The sequence below is a fragment of the Dendrobates tinctorius genome, unplaced genomic scaffold (genome assembly GCF_039654945.1).
Source record: "Dendrobates tinctorius isolate UK_male_01 unplaced genomic scaffold, ASM3965494v1 ptg000314l, whole genome shotgun sequence".
Lineage (NCBI taxonomy): Eukaryota > Metazoa > Chordata > Amphibia > Anura > Dendrobatidae > Dendrobates > Dendrobates tinctorius.
Window position 1 is genome coordinate 1,198,854 of NW_027361981.1, and position 17,789 is coordinate 1,216,642.

Here is a 17,789-nt window from a genome sequence, read left to right on the forward strand (position 1 = left end):
GATTATGGAATTGCGCCTTTCAGATTGGTGTTTTGAGAAATAAGTGCAGAGCTCCCAAGGATTAAAACAATTTGCAACCCATGTAACATTAAAAAAATATATTAAAAAACATATTAAAAAAAATTTGCTTGGAACTCCGCACACTGCTGTGGACTACAAATATAAATCTGGAAAGCTGTACTACAACAAAACAAAAAAGTCTGCGTAAACAGTGAATACCCGTCTAAAGACAAGATAGAAAATAATAAATACTACAGAATTGTTTACTTATTGAAGGGGTTTTCTGGTTTCAGAAAACCTCTGTCCCCCCTGCTGTAGATTAAGAAAAAAACAAAACTCATCCCCCTGCCGCGGTAGATTCCCTCTAGAAAATCAATTAACCAAGTAACTCAGCTGAGAACGCTGAACTTTCTGAACGTCCCCTCGGCCAGAAAAGAAAGACTAGACATGAAAGCACTACTCTAACCTTCGTGTACTCACTTCACAGCATTGGGATCCAGACTTGCATACAAATAATACAGACATTTCATTCTTTCTTCAGTTTCAAGATTGTGGGGTACTAGATACTGGGCAAAAATTTTCTCTACAAGTAACCTAGCAGGAAAGAAAAGATAAACATGATTGAGAATAATATTTGTACAAAATGTCTGGAGTACGAACCTGCAAGATGTATCATAACAGAACTCTATTTGCTGGGAATAATGATCACAGTTTAGAAAAAACAAACAAACAATAAATACTAACTTGTCATCAATGCTGTTTTGGTAATATATGTGTAAAAGTTTATCCTTTATCCAGCTAACTTTCTCGCCAACTTCCTTCCCAGCTTCGGCGTGCAGGCAGTACTTTTTATACAGCTGAGCGAGGCCCATCATAGCTTCCTTCCTGACTCTCCACTGCATTGACAGAAGAGGGAATGTGCGGTTTATTATAAAATTTATGGACTGTTTTGAAATAAAGTCAGTCAAAACGAGTGTACAAGTAAATTAATACTGTGTATACGTCAACCGCTTTATTTCTTACCCTCTTGTCCAATGTTCTCTCTCGTACAAATCCAAGCAGCTGATCATTGACAAGAGAAAGATCCTTCTTCCCAGCTGTAATTATCGTCACTATAACATCATGCCGAATTGCTTCTTCGGGATCGTGCGATCTAACTTTCAGAAATTCTGCAAAGAAATATGAAACTCTGCAAATGCCAGCAAAATATGTGCATACACACACAATACAGATATACATTTTTATACAGGACAGGCACTACCAGGTTAGTGGCCACTCCACTCATTGCTGCAAACTTGGTCTATATTTTACTTTAGGGTTTCAATACTAATGTATACCTTCAATTGTGGGAAATATACTAAATATCAATTCCAATTGAGGAGGAAAAAAAATCCTCCTTGGTATAGGCCATCAGTATTAAATCATGGTGACCTGAGACTGATCTTCTGTACTGGTAAGCTCTACAAGAAGCTTGGCATCCTCTTCATGGTCAACCAAGCACAGCTCTGTAGTTTTAGCAGCGGCCGTGCCCAGTATTATGTAAGGGGCACAAGGAGCTGTCCGTAAATATGATACTGTAATTTCTGATGTTGTGTATATTTATGTATAACTATTGTTATAGTTGTAGGGAAAGCATAGTAACCTAGTTAGGCCACTAGATGGGGGTGGAGCGCATACCCAGCCTGTATATAGTTAAAGTAGGAGGAGCTAACGGCAGTTAAGGTGGGGAACAGCTAAAATTTGAATCATTTGGGCGGGAGCGCCCTGACAGGGCTGTTGGCTCCATAACATTAACCCCTTAACCCCCAAGGGTGGTTTGCACGTTCATGACCGGGCCAATTTTTACAATTCTGACCACTGTCCCTTTATGAGGTAATAACTCTGGAACGCTTCCATGGATCCTGGTGATTCTGACATTGTTTTCTTGTGACATATTGTACTTCATGCTAGTGGTAAAATTTCATTCATATAACTTGCTTTTGTGAAAAAAACGGAAATTTGGTGAAAATTTTGAAAGTTTCGCAATTTTCCAACGTTGAATTTTTATGCCCTTAAATCACAGAGATACGGCACACAAAAAACTTGATAAGTAACATTTCCCACATGTTTACTTTACATCAGCACAATTTTGGAACCCAAATTTTTTTTTCTTAGGAAGTTATAAGGGTTAAAAGTTGACCAGCGATTTCTCATTTGTGCAACACCATTTTATTTATACGGACCACATCACATTTGAAGCCACTTTGAGGGGTCTATATGATAGAAAATACCCAAAAGTGGCACCATTCTAAAAACTGCACCCCTCAAGGTGCTCAAAACCACATTCAAGAAGTTTATTAACCCTTCAGGTGCTTCACAGGAATTTTTTGAATATTTAAAAAAAAAATGAAAAAATACTTCAGGTTCAATTTTTTTTTATTTTACCAAGGGTAACAGGAGAAGTTGGACTGCAGAAGTTATTGTGCAGTTTGTCCTGAGTACGCTGATACCTGATATGTGGGGGGGAACCACTGTTTCGGCGCATGGCAGAGCTCAGAAGGGAAGGAGCGCCGTTTGACTTTTTCAATGCAAAATTGGCTAGAATTCAGATTGGACGCCATATCACGTTTGGAGAGCCCCTGATGTACCTAAACAGTGGAAACCCCCCACAAGTGACCCCATTTTGGAAACTAAACCCCCCAAGGAACTTATCTAGATATGTGGTGAGAACTTTGAACCAACAAGGGCTTCACAGAAGTTTATAACGTACAGCGGTACAATTAAAAAAATCTTTTCCGCAAAAATGATCTTTTCACCCCCAATTTTTATTTTCCCAAGGGTAACAGGACCCTAAAAGGTATTGTGCAATTTGTTCTGAGTACGCTGATACCCCACATGTGAGGGTAAACCACTATTTGGGCGCATGGCAGAGCTCGGAAGGGAAGCAGCGCCATTTGACTTTTTGGCTGGAATTGAGATGACACCATGTCGCGTTTGGAAAGCCCCTGATGTACCTAAACAGTGGAAATCTCCCACAAATTACACCATTTGGGAAATTAGACCCCCTAAGGAACTTATCTAGATGTGTGGTGAGCACTTTGAACTCCCCAGTGCTTCACAGAAGTTTATAACGACCGGGCATGAAAATTAAAAAAAATCGTATTTTTTCCACAAACATGATCATTTAGTCCCCAATTTTTTTATTTTCCCAAGGGTAACAGGAGAAATTGGACCCCAAAAGTTTGTTGTCCAATTTGTCCTGAGTACACTGATACCTCATATGTGGGAGAAAACTACTGTATGGGCACACGTCGGGGCTCGGAAGGGAAGTAGTGACGTTTTGGAATGCAGACTTTGATGGAATGGTCTGCGGGATTATGTGCGTTTGGAGAGCCCCTGATGTACCTAAACTATTGAAACTCCCCACAAGTGACCCCATTTTGGAAACTAGACCCCCCACGGAACTTATCTAGATGTGTGGTGAGCACTTTGAACCCCCAAGTGCTTCACAGAAGTTTATAATGCCCGGGCGTGAAAATTTAAAAAAACATTTTTTTTTCCACAAAAATTATATTTTTGCCCCCAATTTTTTATTTTATAACAGGAGAAATTGGACCCCAAAAGTTGTTTTGCAATTTGTCCTGAGTAGGCTGATACCCCATATGTGGGGGTAAAACACTGTTTGGGCACATGGCAGAGCTTGGAAAGGAAGGAGCACCACTTGACTTTTTCAACGCAGAATTGGCTGGAATTGAGATCAGACGCCATGTTGCATTTGGAGAGCACCTGATGTGCCCAAACAGTGGAAACCCCCCAATTCTAACTCCAACCCGAACCCCAACACACCCCTAACCCTAATCTCAGCCCTAGCCCTAACCCTAACGGGAAAATGAAAATAAATACATTTTTTTTATTTTATTATTTTTCCCTAACTAAGGGGGTGATAACGGGGGGGTTTGATTTACTATTTACGGCGGTTTTTATGTTTGACAGCTGTCACACGCTAAAAGACGCTTTCTATTGTAAAAATAGTCTTTGCATCACCACATATTGAGAGCTATAATTTTTCCATATTTTGACCCACCGAGTCATGTGAGGTCTTATTTTTTGCGGGACGAGTTGACGTTTTCATTGGTATCATGTTCGGGCACGTGACACCTTTTGATCGCTTTTTATTCTGATTTTTGGGACGCAGAATGAACAAAAACCAGCGTTTCATGAATTTCTTTTGGGGGGGTGCGTTTACACAGTTCCGCGTGCAGTAAAATTGATAAAGCCCTTTTATTCTTCGGGTCAGTACGGTTACAGCGATACCTCATTTAGGTTGTTTTTTTATGTTTTGGCGCTTTTATGCAATGAAAACTATTTAATATAAAAAAATAATTATTTTTGCATCGCTTTATTCTGCGAGCTATAACTTTTTTATTTTTTTCACTGATGACGCTATATGGCGGCTCGTTTTTTGCGGGACAAGATGACGTTTTCAGCGGTACCATGCGTCTTTTTGATCGCGCATTATTGCACTTTTTTTGTTCGGCGGTATGATAACTCATTTTTTGCTTCATTTTTTATGGGGTTCGCTAAAGGGGTTAACTAATGGGACAATTTTATACGGCGGGTGTTACGGATGCAGCGATACCAAATGTGTACTTTTATTGTTTTTTTTATTTCCAAAAAATGAATTTATTAGGGAATATATATATATATTTTTGAATTTATTTAGTGATTTTTTTAAAAATTAATTTTTACACTTTTTTTTTTTTTTTTTTTTTTTTTTAAACTTTATTACATTGTCCCAGGTGGGACATCACTGTCCTGCGACAGATCGCTGATCTGTCACATCACAGGCACTGCACAAGGCTTCCTCCTTGCCTGCGCTTTGCAGGCATGAGGAAGCCAGCACGCTGCAGGCCCCCGAAGGTCCCCGTCGCCATCTTGGATTCGGGGACCTGCAGGGATGGAGCCACCCGCAGCAGCGCTGCACAATGCGCTGCTGTGGGGGGCTCAGGGAAGCACGGAGGGACCCCCTCCCTGCCAATGCTTCCCTTTAACCCCTGGTACACCGTGATCGTGTTTGATTGCGGTGTGCGAGGGGTTAATGTGTCGGGGGCGGTCCGTGACCGCCCCTGACACATTGTGCCGGGTGTCAGCTGTGATAATCAGCTCACACCCGGCCGCGATCAGCGCCGCTCACCACGTGGGCGCCGCTGATCGCTGTGACGTACTATCCCGTCCCTGGGAATTAAGTCTCAGGGCACATGGACGGGATAATAAGTCACATGACAGAAAGGAGTTAAAGCCAAGAGCCCAGTCATACAGTATTTGGGCCAGGACTTCATCGGGGATAAGCACCAGGAGAAGTGCTGACAGTGCAGTACAAGTGGGACTGCAGTTGCCAGAAGACGACTAAGCAGTACAGGCGAGTCACTCAGAATGTGGCGGCTGACTACATGGGTGGATATTCTCTAGACCGAGGTGAAACGGCTAAGAGGGTCTCCCACTGGAGTAAGACTGAGCAGAGATGACGCTGGAAGAACCGGAGAGCGTGGTCCGTCAAGGAAGCGAGCTTGGTGATAGGGAGGGAAAGACAGGAACAGAGGAGGAGAAATTGTCCATTGCCAACCCTGATGCTGATATTGGAGAGAATATGATGCATGCGCTGTGTACAAGAAGCAGTAAAGTTGATAGTTCAAGCGTTGAACGGGACTGTGACTCGGTTTGTTCCACACCATCTGAGGAGAACGTGCAGCGCATTACAGGAAGCCCTGAGAGGAATGGAGCTGCAGGTGTGCTGACAGAAAACTGTCATTTCTATGTGAGGGGAAGCCTGGACACCGTTGCCCTGGAGTCCTTGGCCACGACTACCACCCTGGCCGAACCTTACAATTACACTTTTCTATAGTTGCGTCACATTCAATTGCATGGGACTGATCTGTAATACCAGGCACATACACTACCAGGTAACAATGAAGGGGATGTATAATTTGCCAGACCGCCATAGTCCCTTCAGAGAGTTGATCGACAAGGTTGCAGTGAGTTGGCCACTTGAAATATTAATGAATTTTTCATTTCCAGTGTCATTCATTCCTAAGCAATAGTTCATCACTTACCTGTGAGATCTTTAGCCAGATCAGGATGGTTCATTAAACAGTGACTAGCAAATTTCACACTTTCCAGTCTGACGGGTACATGGATATCATTAAAGCTAAAAAGAGAAAATATGAAAGTCAGATCTTGGTGTAAGCACTATTCTTATTTGTAAGAAATACGGACAATGATCGAAGTAGGAAAGAGATCAAAGTCTCATATATAGCCAGTAACATGTGCAATAATAATCATCCAGATTCTGTAAACCCCAATATCAAAGGAGACAAAAATCCTTAACATTATATATTACATGAAAAACATACCTTTATCATCAGATATTGTGTTAAGGGGCGCCCGACGGGAGAACTCTGCGGGAGTCCGACGGAAGAACTCTGCGCCCAACTAAGACCCAAGTGGTCTGAAAATCTTTCAATAGTTTTAGCATTTTGTGTACTCGAAAATGGGAAAAAAAATTCCAAGTACGGTTAAATTGCAAAAAAAAAGTGCAATCCCGCACTTGTTTTTTGTTTGGCTTTTCTTGCTAGGTTCACTAATTGCTAAAACTGACCTGCCATTATGATTCTCCAGGTCATTACGAGTTCATAGACACTAAACATATCTAGGTTCTCATTTATCTAAGTGGTGAAAAAAACTCCAAAGTTTCACACAAAAAAAAAATAATAATAATTTGAGCCATTTTACGATACCCGTAGCGTCTCCACTTTTCGTGATCTGGGGTTGGGTGAGGGCTTATTTTTTGCGCGGCGAGCTGACGTTTTTAAGGATACCATTTATGTGCAGATATGTGCTTTTGGTCGCCCGTTATTGCATTTTAATGCAATGTCACGGCAATTAAAAAAACGTAATTCTGGCGTTTTGATTTTTTTCCCGCTACGTCGTTTAGTGATCAGGTCAATCCTTTCTTTTTATTGATAGATCGGGCGATTCTGAACACGGTGGTGCCAAATATGTGTATTTGTGATTTTTTTTTGTTTTTAATTGTTTTATTTTGAATGGGGCGAAAGTGGGGTGATTTCAATTTTTATATTTATCAGATTTGTAAAAACTTTTTTTTTTTAATTTTGTTATGCTTCAATAGCCTCCATGGGAGACTAGAATCTGCCACAACCCAATTGGCTCAGCTACATAGAGGCGATGATCACTTCGCCTATCTGTAGCTGTATTACTGCATTGCTATAAGTAATGGCGCTCATAGCAATCTGGCATCAACAACCATAGAGGTCTCCAGGAGACCTGTGGTTGTTATGCCAATGCATCGCTGACCCCCAAATCAAGTGACGGGGGTCAGCGATGCATGCATTTCGGGCCCGGCAGCCGGAAGCGCTTGTTAAATGCCACTGCCCGCGTTTGACAGTGGCATTTAACTAGTTAACAGCCGCGGGCGGATTGCTATTCCACCTGCGCCTATTGCAGGCACATGTCAGCTGTTCTAAACTGTCCTGGCTTTGATGTGGGCTCACCGCCGGAGCCCTCATCAAAGCGGGGGAACTGACCTCGGATATACTATTCCGTCCGAGGTCAGAAAGGGATTAATAGGTAAGGGGTCAAGGTGATACACTGCAAGAAGCACTCTATCCTCAAAAACTGAAGCCGGCTTAATAGAAATTCTGTCATTCTGGAGAAAAACAGCGCTCAACTGAGCACTTCTGCTGCTCCTTTTCAGAGAGTCTCCTCACCTGCCCCCACTGACACTTCTCTATGACAAAAGCTCAGATACGCATTACAAGGTAAGTACATACCCATTCACACAACTGTAGACGTAGGGAACATTGAAAAGTAAAGGTGACTGACAGACACACTCACCGGCCAAGGAAGCACTGCCACAGGGGACGATTCTGATTTGCCAAATCTGAATCTTTAGAACCAAAAAGTTTTGCAAGAAGTCGAACAACAGCCAGACGTTCCTCTCCATCGTTACTCTGAGAAGAAAGGCGATGGCATAAAATGTAGATGCTAAATAATGGAGACCTAGAAATTCTGGGCAATAAATTCAGTGCTCTTAACATTTTATTCAAACCAATGGCTTCTTCTGATCTAATGGATCATAAGGAGAGGTTACAGAATTTAGGGAATACAGTCTGAAAACCCAATAGGCCACTCTGAGTTAATAAAGGAGGTCCCTTGTACAGGTAAGAGTGGACATCAGCTACAAACAGCCACGAAGCCAGCACCACTGTGCTATGCACGGGTAGCCTGGTGATGTTAATGAGCTTTTTGTAATGCTTCAGCTCTCCTTTGGGGGAGCAGCAGGGAAATCAAACACTTGCTGCTAGGTTCTCCCACAGATTACAGTCAACTGCTCTGGGGCTGAGTAACATGACAGTGTGCTATACATGTTCCTCTTCAAGAAACCCTTGTAATAATTAGTGGATCTCTCTTTAAAAAAAAGGAAATGGGAGGAAAATGAGCCAAATTCAGTGACTGAAACTACCAAGTTTAGCAGTCCGACAGAAAGAGTGAGGGTCTTCTAGGTAACATTGGTCATCTGGCTCCTAGATTTGATCTATCCTACATTAGCAGTCACCCATAAGCCCAGTAACGACGTTTATTTTAAGGTCCTGAAAATGCAGGCGGAATAGGGAGCAATAATCATATTACTACTAAAGCTAAATTAGGGACTCCTCCTCTATAGCCAGTGTCTCCATGTAACACCCATAGGCCAATGTTACAGCCATATGATTGGGTAGATGACACATAACTCTTTTGAGCATCTACAAACATGGGTGACACAAAAAAAAATTATTTTTAGGTAAAGAAAACTGCTTACCTTTAGCTTGAATTCCAGCTGTGGCATTACAGAAATCAGCAGATTTGGATCTATAGCAAACAGCTCTTGAATGAGATCAAACACGTGCTCCGACAGGTCACTCACTGATGACTTTCCCAACACCAAAACCTGGTTGAAAAACTATTGGGTAAAGAAGAAAAGAGATTTTATAAAACTGCAGGAAATATTGGACTTCAAAATATAATATTAAATCTGTATTCTCATTTCAGCCTGTCTTGATCGGACAGAATAACAGACTGCTGGGACTCAGAAAACGAGGAGCGCCCGAACGCTACCGACTCCATATCTCTAGCTCCAGTGGTCAGAGATGGATGTTTTCACCTAAGGCTCTGTTGCTCTAAAATTTCATAAAAACTTTGAGACCGCCTGACTTTTATATGTAATAATTGACACTGTTCTTGTTGCCATTTATTTTTTGTCATTTTGTGCCTACATGTATGTGAAATGATCACATCCCATATTGATGCTTTACACCTGACTATTGTGTTTAGGATGGCATTTTTAAGTCATATCAAGAAACCAAAAGCAAAATAAAAAACTAGAATAAATTGCTGTACCATACGGTATAGAAAAATGGCTGTTAGACATGCAAAACCCACTGCTATCAAGAGGTACCCACCCACTTGTCACAAGAGCGTATGTCAGTAACCTGAGGATTACAGCTCTCTACAGTCCATAGATTGACAGAAAACCACAAGTTGATGTAAATATACTCATTTCAATCCACACACAACATAAAGTACCTACGTTTGCAATGCAGGGTTCAATGGTCTGAACCGTCCTCTTTAACAGAACTTTGGCAAGATCAAAGGCCTGCTTGTTTAAATTCTGGTGGAAACATAGAAATAAAAAAAAGTAAGTTCATCTTTAAAAAAAACAAACAAACAAACCACAAAACCAAGTGTGAAATCAGTGCAGTTGGTTTGTAGACATAGATGATGATACACTGTCAGTGAAGAAAGGCATGCACCCCAAAAAGATGAAACAGATTTACTAAGGTGGAACAGCAGGCTGTCAAAGAGAATATTTAAGCCAAAGATGACTCAAATAATACCAACATAATTATACGTGAGTGAAGGTCCGAGACATTTACAGAAAACAATATACAATGTGCTGTCCGCTGCCGCCACCATACAGCCATTAAATAGGGCACTAGGAGTCTGATGAAGTGCTCCTAGTACCTTCTATGGGTAAATCCTGAAGACTGGCACCCTATAAATAATAGGGTTGTCTGTTAGAGGACAATCTCTTTATTAGCACAGTAAGCAGTAGCCCTCTGTAATGGCACCCATAATGTAATCACTTCGATATCTTTGGTTCTCAAGTCTAAAATGTAGCATCTGTATTTCATAGTTTTTCTCAGGATCGGTGGGGGTCTCAGGTCCAGCCCTCACTGATCGCATGATGATGGCATACCCTATCAATAGGTTTGCAATATGCACAGGTTGAAAAAAAAAAAAAGTATCTCTAAGGGTGAATTATATAATGGACAAAACACTGTACAGGCCTGGAAATAACCATTTATTTTCTGCCGGTCAGAATATTTAATTGCATTGTATGAAATGTCTGAAAATTAAAGATATGGGAAACTAGGAAAAATAGAGCACAATAGTGTCTTAACTGATAACACAAGAAGGTGCAGGGAAAAAAGGAGTCTGCTCACCAGATGAAGCTGCACCGAAGCAACCAGGATAGGGATGAGGGACCCACTTGGGTGTTCCAAAATGGTGGTTGGCGTACTTCCGGTGCGGCGCGTTGGATTGTGGGATTCGGGGACATCCATACAGAAGTGGATGACGGACAATTTGAGGCAAATATATATATATATATATATATATCTCTCTCTATCTATCTGAAGTGCCTCTTTTTAACCGTTTACCGACCGGAAGTATTTTCAGTTTTGGGCTTTCGTTTTTATTTTTTTGTCAATATGGCCATGTGAAGGCTTGTATTTTGCGGGACAAGTTGTACTTTTAAATAACATGATTGGTTTTAACATATCGCGTACTGGAAAACGGGAAAGAAATTCCAAGCGCAGTGAAATTGCAAAAAGAAAAAAAAAAAAAAAATGGTGCAATGCCACATTATTTTTTTAACCATGTTTATTAAATGCTAAAACTGACTTGCCATCATAATTCTCCAGATCATTACGAGTTCATAGGCACCAAACATGTATAGATTCTTTTTAATTTAAGTGGAAAAAAAAAAAAATAAAAAAAAAAAATAAACATTTTCCGAGACCTGTAGCATCTCCATTTTTTGTGATTTGGGGTTGTGTGAAAGATTTTTTTTGTGCACCAAGCTGACATTTAGATTTATACCATTATGGTGCAGATACAATCTTTTAATTGCCCGTTCTTGCACTTTATTGCAAATGTAGCGGCGTCCAAAAACAGGATTTTTGGGTTGCTTACCGTAAAATCTGTTTCTCGGAGCCTTCATTGGGGGACACAGAGACCATGGGTGTATGCTGCTGTCACTATGCACAAAAAAAGGTTAGCTCCTCCTCCGCAGTGTACACCCCACCGACCGGCAGGGAATTCCTCAGTTAGTGAGAAAGCAGTAGGAGAAGTAACAGAATAGATTGAAAACAGAACAAACAACTCAACTGTAACCAATCAACCAAAGTAAGAACAGGAGTTGTAGAACATGGGAGGGTGCTGTGTACCCCAATGAAGGCTCCGAGAAACAGATTTTACGGTAAGCAACCCAAAAATCCTGTTTTCTCGTTCGCCTTATTTGGGGACACAGAGACCATGGGACGTCCCAAAGCAGTCCCTGGGGTGGGAAACAAACTTCCATCAGGCCAGTGGACTCACCACCGCTGCCTGCAGGATCCTTCTACCTAGGCTGGCGTCCGCCGAAGCGTAGGTGTGGACCTTGTAGAATTTCACAAACGTGTGAACCGAAGACCAGGTTGCAGCTTTGCAAAGCTGCAGCGCGGAGGCTCTGTGGCGTACCGCCCAGGAAGCACCCACTGCCCGGGTAGAGTGCGCTCTGATCCCCGGAGGGGCCACTCGATGCTTAACCCGGTAGGCCTCCAAAATTGCCAATCTGATCCAGCGAGCAATAGTAGCTTTGGAAGCCGGGTGACCTTTCCGTGCCCCATCTGGAATGACGAAAAGAGAGTCTGTCTTTCGCAAGGAAGTTGTCCTAGACAGATAGACTCTCATTGCCCTGACCAGATCCAGCTTGTTCAGGGACCGATCCCGAGGGTGAGTTGGACTCGGACAGAAGGACGGCAGAACAATATCCTCATTGAGGTGAAAGGAGGACACCACCTTCGGAAGAAAAGAGGGCGGAGGCAGCAGAACTACCTTGTCCTGGTGAAGTACCAAGAAAGGAGAGCGGCAAGAAAGAGCCGCCAATTCTGACACGCGCCGGATGGAAGTGATGGCCACCAGAAAAGCTACCTTCCAAGAAAGGACCGAAAGGGAAACATCCCTGAGAGGTTCAAAAGGAGAACCTTGTAGAACCTCAAGAACCAGATTAAGATCCCATGGATCCACAGGCGCTCGATACGGAGGAGCAGTGTGAGCCACGCCCTGAAGAAAGGTTTTGACCTGAGGGCAGGAGGCCAACGTCTTCTGAAACAAAATGGACAGCGCCGAAACTTGACCTTTCAAGGAACTGAGAGCAAGCCCCGCATCCAGCCCTGCCTGAAGAAACGCCAGAACGGAAGGGAGCGAAAAGCACATGGGCGCGATGTTATTGGCCTCACACCAAGTGAAATAGGCCTTCCAAGTATGGTAGTAAATTTTGGAAGATGATGGCTTCCTGGCTCGGATCATGGTATGAATTACTCGACCGGAGAATCCTGCTCGTTTCAAAACCTCGGTCTCAACAGCCACGCCGCTAAATTGAGCGGCCGAGAATTGGGGTGGCAAATCGGGCCTTGAGACAGCAGATCTGCCCTGTCTGGAAGCTTCCAGGGGGTGTCCGCGAGAAGGTTGACAATGTCCGCGAACCAAGACCTTCTGGGCCAATTCGGGGAGATGAGAATGACTGGAATTCCTTCTGCTTTGATCTTCTTCAACAGCTTGGGAAGAAGAGGCAGGGGAGGAAACAGGTAGGGGAGCTCGAACTGCGACCAAGGAATGGCCAGGGCATCGGCGCCCACTGCGAGAGGATCTCGAGCCCTGGATACAAACTGTGGGACTTTCCTGTTGAGGCGAGAAGCTAGCAGATCTACGTCCGGGGTTAACCAACGACGGCAGAGCTGAAGAAATACCTCCGGATGTAGGGACCACTCTCCTGCCGCGAGGCCCTCGCGGCTGAGAAAATCGGCGGCCCAGTTGTCTACGCCGGGAATGTGTACCGCGGAGATTGTCGGTACCGAAATCTCTGCCCACTGAAGGATCTTGGACACTTCTGCCAGGGCTGAGACACTCCGTGTCCCTCCTTGACGGCTGACATATGCCACCGCTGTGGCATTGTCTGTCTGAATCCAGACAGGCAGGCCCCTGAGGAGCCTCTCCCAGTGGACGAGAGCCAGATGGATCGCTCGTATCTCTAGGACGTTGATCGGCAGAGCAGATTCTTGAGTCGACCAACGACCCTGAACAGTGTGATTGCGGAACACTGCACCCCAGCCGAGAAGGCTGGCATCCGTTGTTACAATCTGCCAGTGAACAGGAAGAAAAGACCGCCCCAAGAGGATTAGAGGTGACGTCAACCACCAGTTGAGTGACCACTTGATCCGGCATGAAAGGCGAACAGGGCGATCCAGGGACAGAGCCGACCTGTTCCACCTCGACAGAATGGCCTGTTGGAGAGGCCTGGCGTGAAATTGGGCAAAGGGAACTGCCTCTATCGCCGCCACCATCTTTCCCAGGACCCTCATAGCTGTACGGAGGGACGGAAATCGTGTGGTTTGCAGCGATCGTACATCCTGCTGCAGGGAGAGAATCTTCTCTTGTGGGAGAAAGACCCTTGACCGACGAGTGTCGAACAGTAGGCCCAGAAACACAAGACGTTGAGTAGGGACCAGACAGGACTTTTTCCTATTGACGATCCACCCGAAATTGGAAAGACTGTCTAGGACGATCGCCAAACTGAGGCGTGCCTGTTGGAAAGCGGGAGCTTTGATCAGAATATCGTCGAGGTACGGAAAAAGAACGAGACCTCTGATCCTCAACAAGGCCATCAACGCAGCCATGATCTTCGTGAAGACTCTGGGAGTGGTGGCAAGACCGAAAGGCAGCGCAACGAACTGGTAATGTTCCTGGCGAACCGCAAAACGCAGGAACTTCTGATGTCCGGAGAATATGGGAACATGTAGATAGGCATCTTGGATGTCTATCGAACACATGAATTCCTGCTCCTCCATGGAAGCGATTACCGAACGAACCGACTCCATCCAGAAGTGGCGAAGGCGAACTCTCTTGTTGAGCAGCTTGAGATCCAAGATGGGTCGGACCGCCCCGTCTTTTTTCGGCACGACAAACAGGTTTGAATAAAACCCTGTAAACTGCTCCGATTCGGGAACGGGCACAATCACCCCGGAACTGAGGAGAGAGTCAATGGCCGTAAAGAACCCCGGGATCAAAGCTGGATCTTTTGGAGGACGGGATTCGAAGAAACGATCCCGTGGAAGAGAGACGAACTCTATCTTGTATCCTGACGATACAACCTCCCTGACCCAAGCCTCCTCTACTGAGGCCAGCCAGACGTCCTTGAAGAACAGGAGTCGACCTCCCAATTGGAAGGGACCCTCGGGAGTCCGAGGATAGTCATGCTGATGTGGACCGTCCAGATCCGGATCTGGATGGTCTGCCCTGCGAAGAGTGGGAGCGCCAGGAGGGAGTGGGTCTGAAGGAAACTTTCTTCCTATCTTGGCGTGCCTGCGGTCTTTGTTGGTTGGAGGAGGTCTCTGCCGTATTGAAACGGCGGTAAGCCCGAAAGGGTCGAAACTGACGCCTTATTGGGGGTCTACGAGGCTTGGACTGAGGCAGGAGAGAACTCGTGCCTCCGGTGGCGTCCTTAATAATCTGGTCCAATTGGGATCCAAAGAGGCGCCCTCCCTGAAAAGGGAGATTAGTATGAGACTTTTTAGAAGACAGGTCCGCCTGCCAGGCCTTGAGCCAAATTGTACGTCGGATTGCCACAACGTTACTTGACGCCTGAACTGCGCAGGATGCGGCATCCAAAGAAGCAGAAAGCAGATAATCCCCCGCATGGGAAATCTGATTGGTGAGATCGGCCATTCGATCTGGTTGTGCTTTCTCTAGGATGCCCTGACGAAGATCCTCTGCCCAAGTGGCTATGGCCTTTGATGCCAAAGATGAGGCAAAAATTGGGCATACCGCCGTCGAAGCCGCTTCGAAGGCAGACTTCGCTAGGGATTCTATAATCCTATCATTAGAATCCTTCAGAGACGCCACGCCTGACAGCGGGAGAACCATGTTATTAGAAAGCCTGGACACGGGCGGATCGACCGAGGGGGAAGTAGACCAGTTGTCCGTGAGCAAACGGGTACAGAAGGTTGAAAGCGTCTGGTCGGATCTCCTCTTTCCCTGGTAAAAATCTTTCCAAACTCGGAATGTAAAGGGAATACCCTGGAGGGTGTTTCCTCCCGTCTGAACGAAACCTCCTGATCTGAGGATTTCGCAGGGGGTTAGCAATGTCGAAGGACTGATGGATCGCTGCAATGAGGTTCTGCACAGTAACCCTCATGTTCGCATCCTGGTCCGAATCCAGCTCTAAGATCCCCTCAGATGACCTGTCCGAGAGCGCTTCACCTGACTCGGGTGAGGAGGCCCGGGAGGGAGGCTGCCGAGGACTATGTGGAGACATGGGGCGAGGAGAGGATTCCGGCTGGAGATCCTGCCTGGGTCTTTTGCGACTAACGCTGGCCGACTCAGATGGAACCTCTTGAGGCCTTCTGGACCCTGTAGAGGTGTCCAGGGGCAACTTATCCAGAACGGCTACCAGGGACTGAGACACCCTGGTGAGGTCTGCCACTGACTGTGATAGAGACAAGGCCCAGCCGGGCATGGGGGGTTCACGCTCGCCTGGGGCCCTAGATGGCTCCTGGGCGGCGTCAGGTTGAATAGGACTGCTACAATCCAGCAGGCAAAGGGAAGTGGACTGACCTGAGGGAAGTTTGCGACTGCAGGAAGAGCATGCAAAGAACTTGAATAAAGTGCAGGGGGGAGCCGCAGGGCGGTTACGGTCAGACTTGGAGTTAGACATAGTGAAAATTTGAGGGAGAGCCGGAAGGTTGGGGGACAGGGTGCAGAGAAGGGTGTCAGCCTGCAGATGCAGAGCTACTCACGGTCCGGTGACCCCAAAGACGAAGGTATCCACCACTCTGCAGATGCAGGTCAGAGGAATATCCGGCGGACAGGCCCAGGGAGCGATATCTGGCTGACAGGGGCGTCCGGCTGTGCGGCTGCAAAGATGGCGACCGCCTGAAGGAATCAGGGAAAACGCGCTCCCAGGGGAAGAAGGAGGGCGGAGCTAACCGCCTGCTGAATGCGGCACCACCCCTGGCCAGGAACAGGCTAAGAAGGGCGGTGGGAGGGCCTGGAACGGGCGGGAGAGAAGCCCGCTTAGTAGAAAGGGGCGGGTGGCGTGGCCGCGATACCGGAGTAGGCCCGAACTGAAGCCGGGGCCTAAATTACTAGCGGCGGCCGCCTGTCAGCACGGGGTCGGCGCGGAGGTGCCGCAATGCGAGCGCCGCCGCGAGAGGACCCTGGGATACCCGATCGGAGTGTCGGGGGAGAAGAGGACGGTGAAGGGGCTGGCTGTAGGAGCAGGATGGGCGCAGGAGATCGCAGCGCCACCGCATCCCTGCTCCAGGGAAGACGCTGCGAACGCGCCCTCGGGGAGGAATGCTGCTGGCCAAAGGGTCCCAATACTTACCCGTCCCTGACCCGCTTCTTGAAGAAAGTACCTGTACATGAAGAGCCTGCGTCTCATCCAACTGACAGGTTCTGGTAGGCGAGTGGGTGGGAGACTGGCGACGAGGACCCTCTGGATCGCTGACACATCTTCGTGTTGGCGTCCGCCTGGAAGGCTGGTGGTCCTGCTACGGAGAACTGTGAGGATACGGGGTGGCAGTACACGCCGTACTCACAGACTCCTTGTGGGACTACAGAGGTGACCATTCACACTGTATCCCTCCGGGAAAACCTGAAAAGGAACGACGCACGTCGAGGTAGATATGGGTCTAATTAAAGACCCGTGTCCACCTCCTACTGACACTAAGCTAAACTGAGGAATTCCCTGCCGGTCGGTGGGGTGTACACTGCGGAGGAGGAGCTAACTTTTTTGTGCATAGTGTCAGCCTCCTAGTGGCAGCAGCATACACCCATGGTCTCTGTGTCCGAAAAACGTAATTCTGGCGTTTTGAATTTTTTTCTCATTACGCCATTTAGGGTATGTGCAAACGCTGCGGATTACGGTGCGGATTTGGCCGCGCAGATTTTGTAAAATCCGCAGGTAAATTTGCAGATTTAATGAGCCATTCGCAGTTTCACTGTACCATCCGTTTGTACTTACACGTGCATGGCTTAATCTTTGAGACAAGCATATGCTACTGGTAGGATCAACCAGGTAGCTCCCCAACACGACTGGACCGCATTTAAAACCGCAGGAAAACCACGCGGAAAAATCTGCACCGTCTGCACTGCAGTTTTTTATTCCCATAGGGAATAATGGTACTCTACAACGCAGCAAAAACTGCTACTGCTGCGGACCCGCAACGGCCAAAACCGCTGTGGAACCGCAGCAGAATCCGCAGCGTGTGCACACACCCTTAGCAATAGGGTTAATTCTTTTTATATATTGATAGATCAGGCGATTCTGAGAGCGACGATACCAAATATGTGCATGTTTAATTTTTTATTATTTTATTTTGAATGGGGAAAAGGGGGATGAACTGAACTTTTATTTTTTTTTTAATATTTAA

General features: G+C 45.8%; 1 protein-coding gene across 11 annotated transcripts in view; it reads right to left on the reverse strand.

Annotated features, from left to right (window-relative positions):
• The window catches only part of PDS5A (PDS5 cohesin associated factor A), a 219,225-nt gene that overhangs the window by 104,596 nt on the left and 96,840 nt on the right, over positions 1-17,789 (reverse strand). For all 11 annotated transcript variants that reach the window (XR_012227056.1, XR_012227057.1, XM_073561102.1 and 8 more), the window contains exons 7-13: positions 9,623-9,703; positions 8,855-8,995; positions 7,891-8,006; positions 6,090-6,184; positions 1,024-1,169; positions 745-896; positions 481-594 (exon numbers count right to left, since the gene is read on the reverse strand). Coding sequence is in view for 9 of the 11 variants with exons in the window: in XM_073561102.1 (XP_073417203.1) it covers positions 481-594; positions 745-896; positions 1,024-1,169; positions 6,090-6,184; positions 7,891-8,006; positions 8,855-8,995; positions 9,623-9,703 (845 nt within the window). In the remaining 2 variants the exon portion in view is untranslated. The remainder of the gene's footprint in view (positions 1-480; positions 595-744; positions 897-1,023; positions 1,170-6,089; positions 6,185-7,890; positions 8,007-8,854; positions 8,996-9,622; positions 9,704-17,789) is intronic.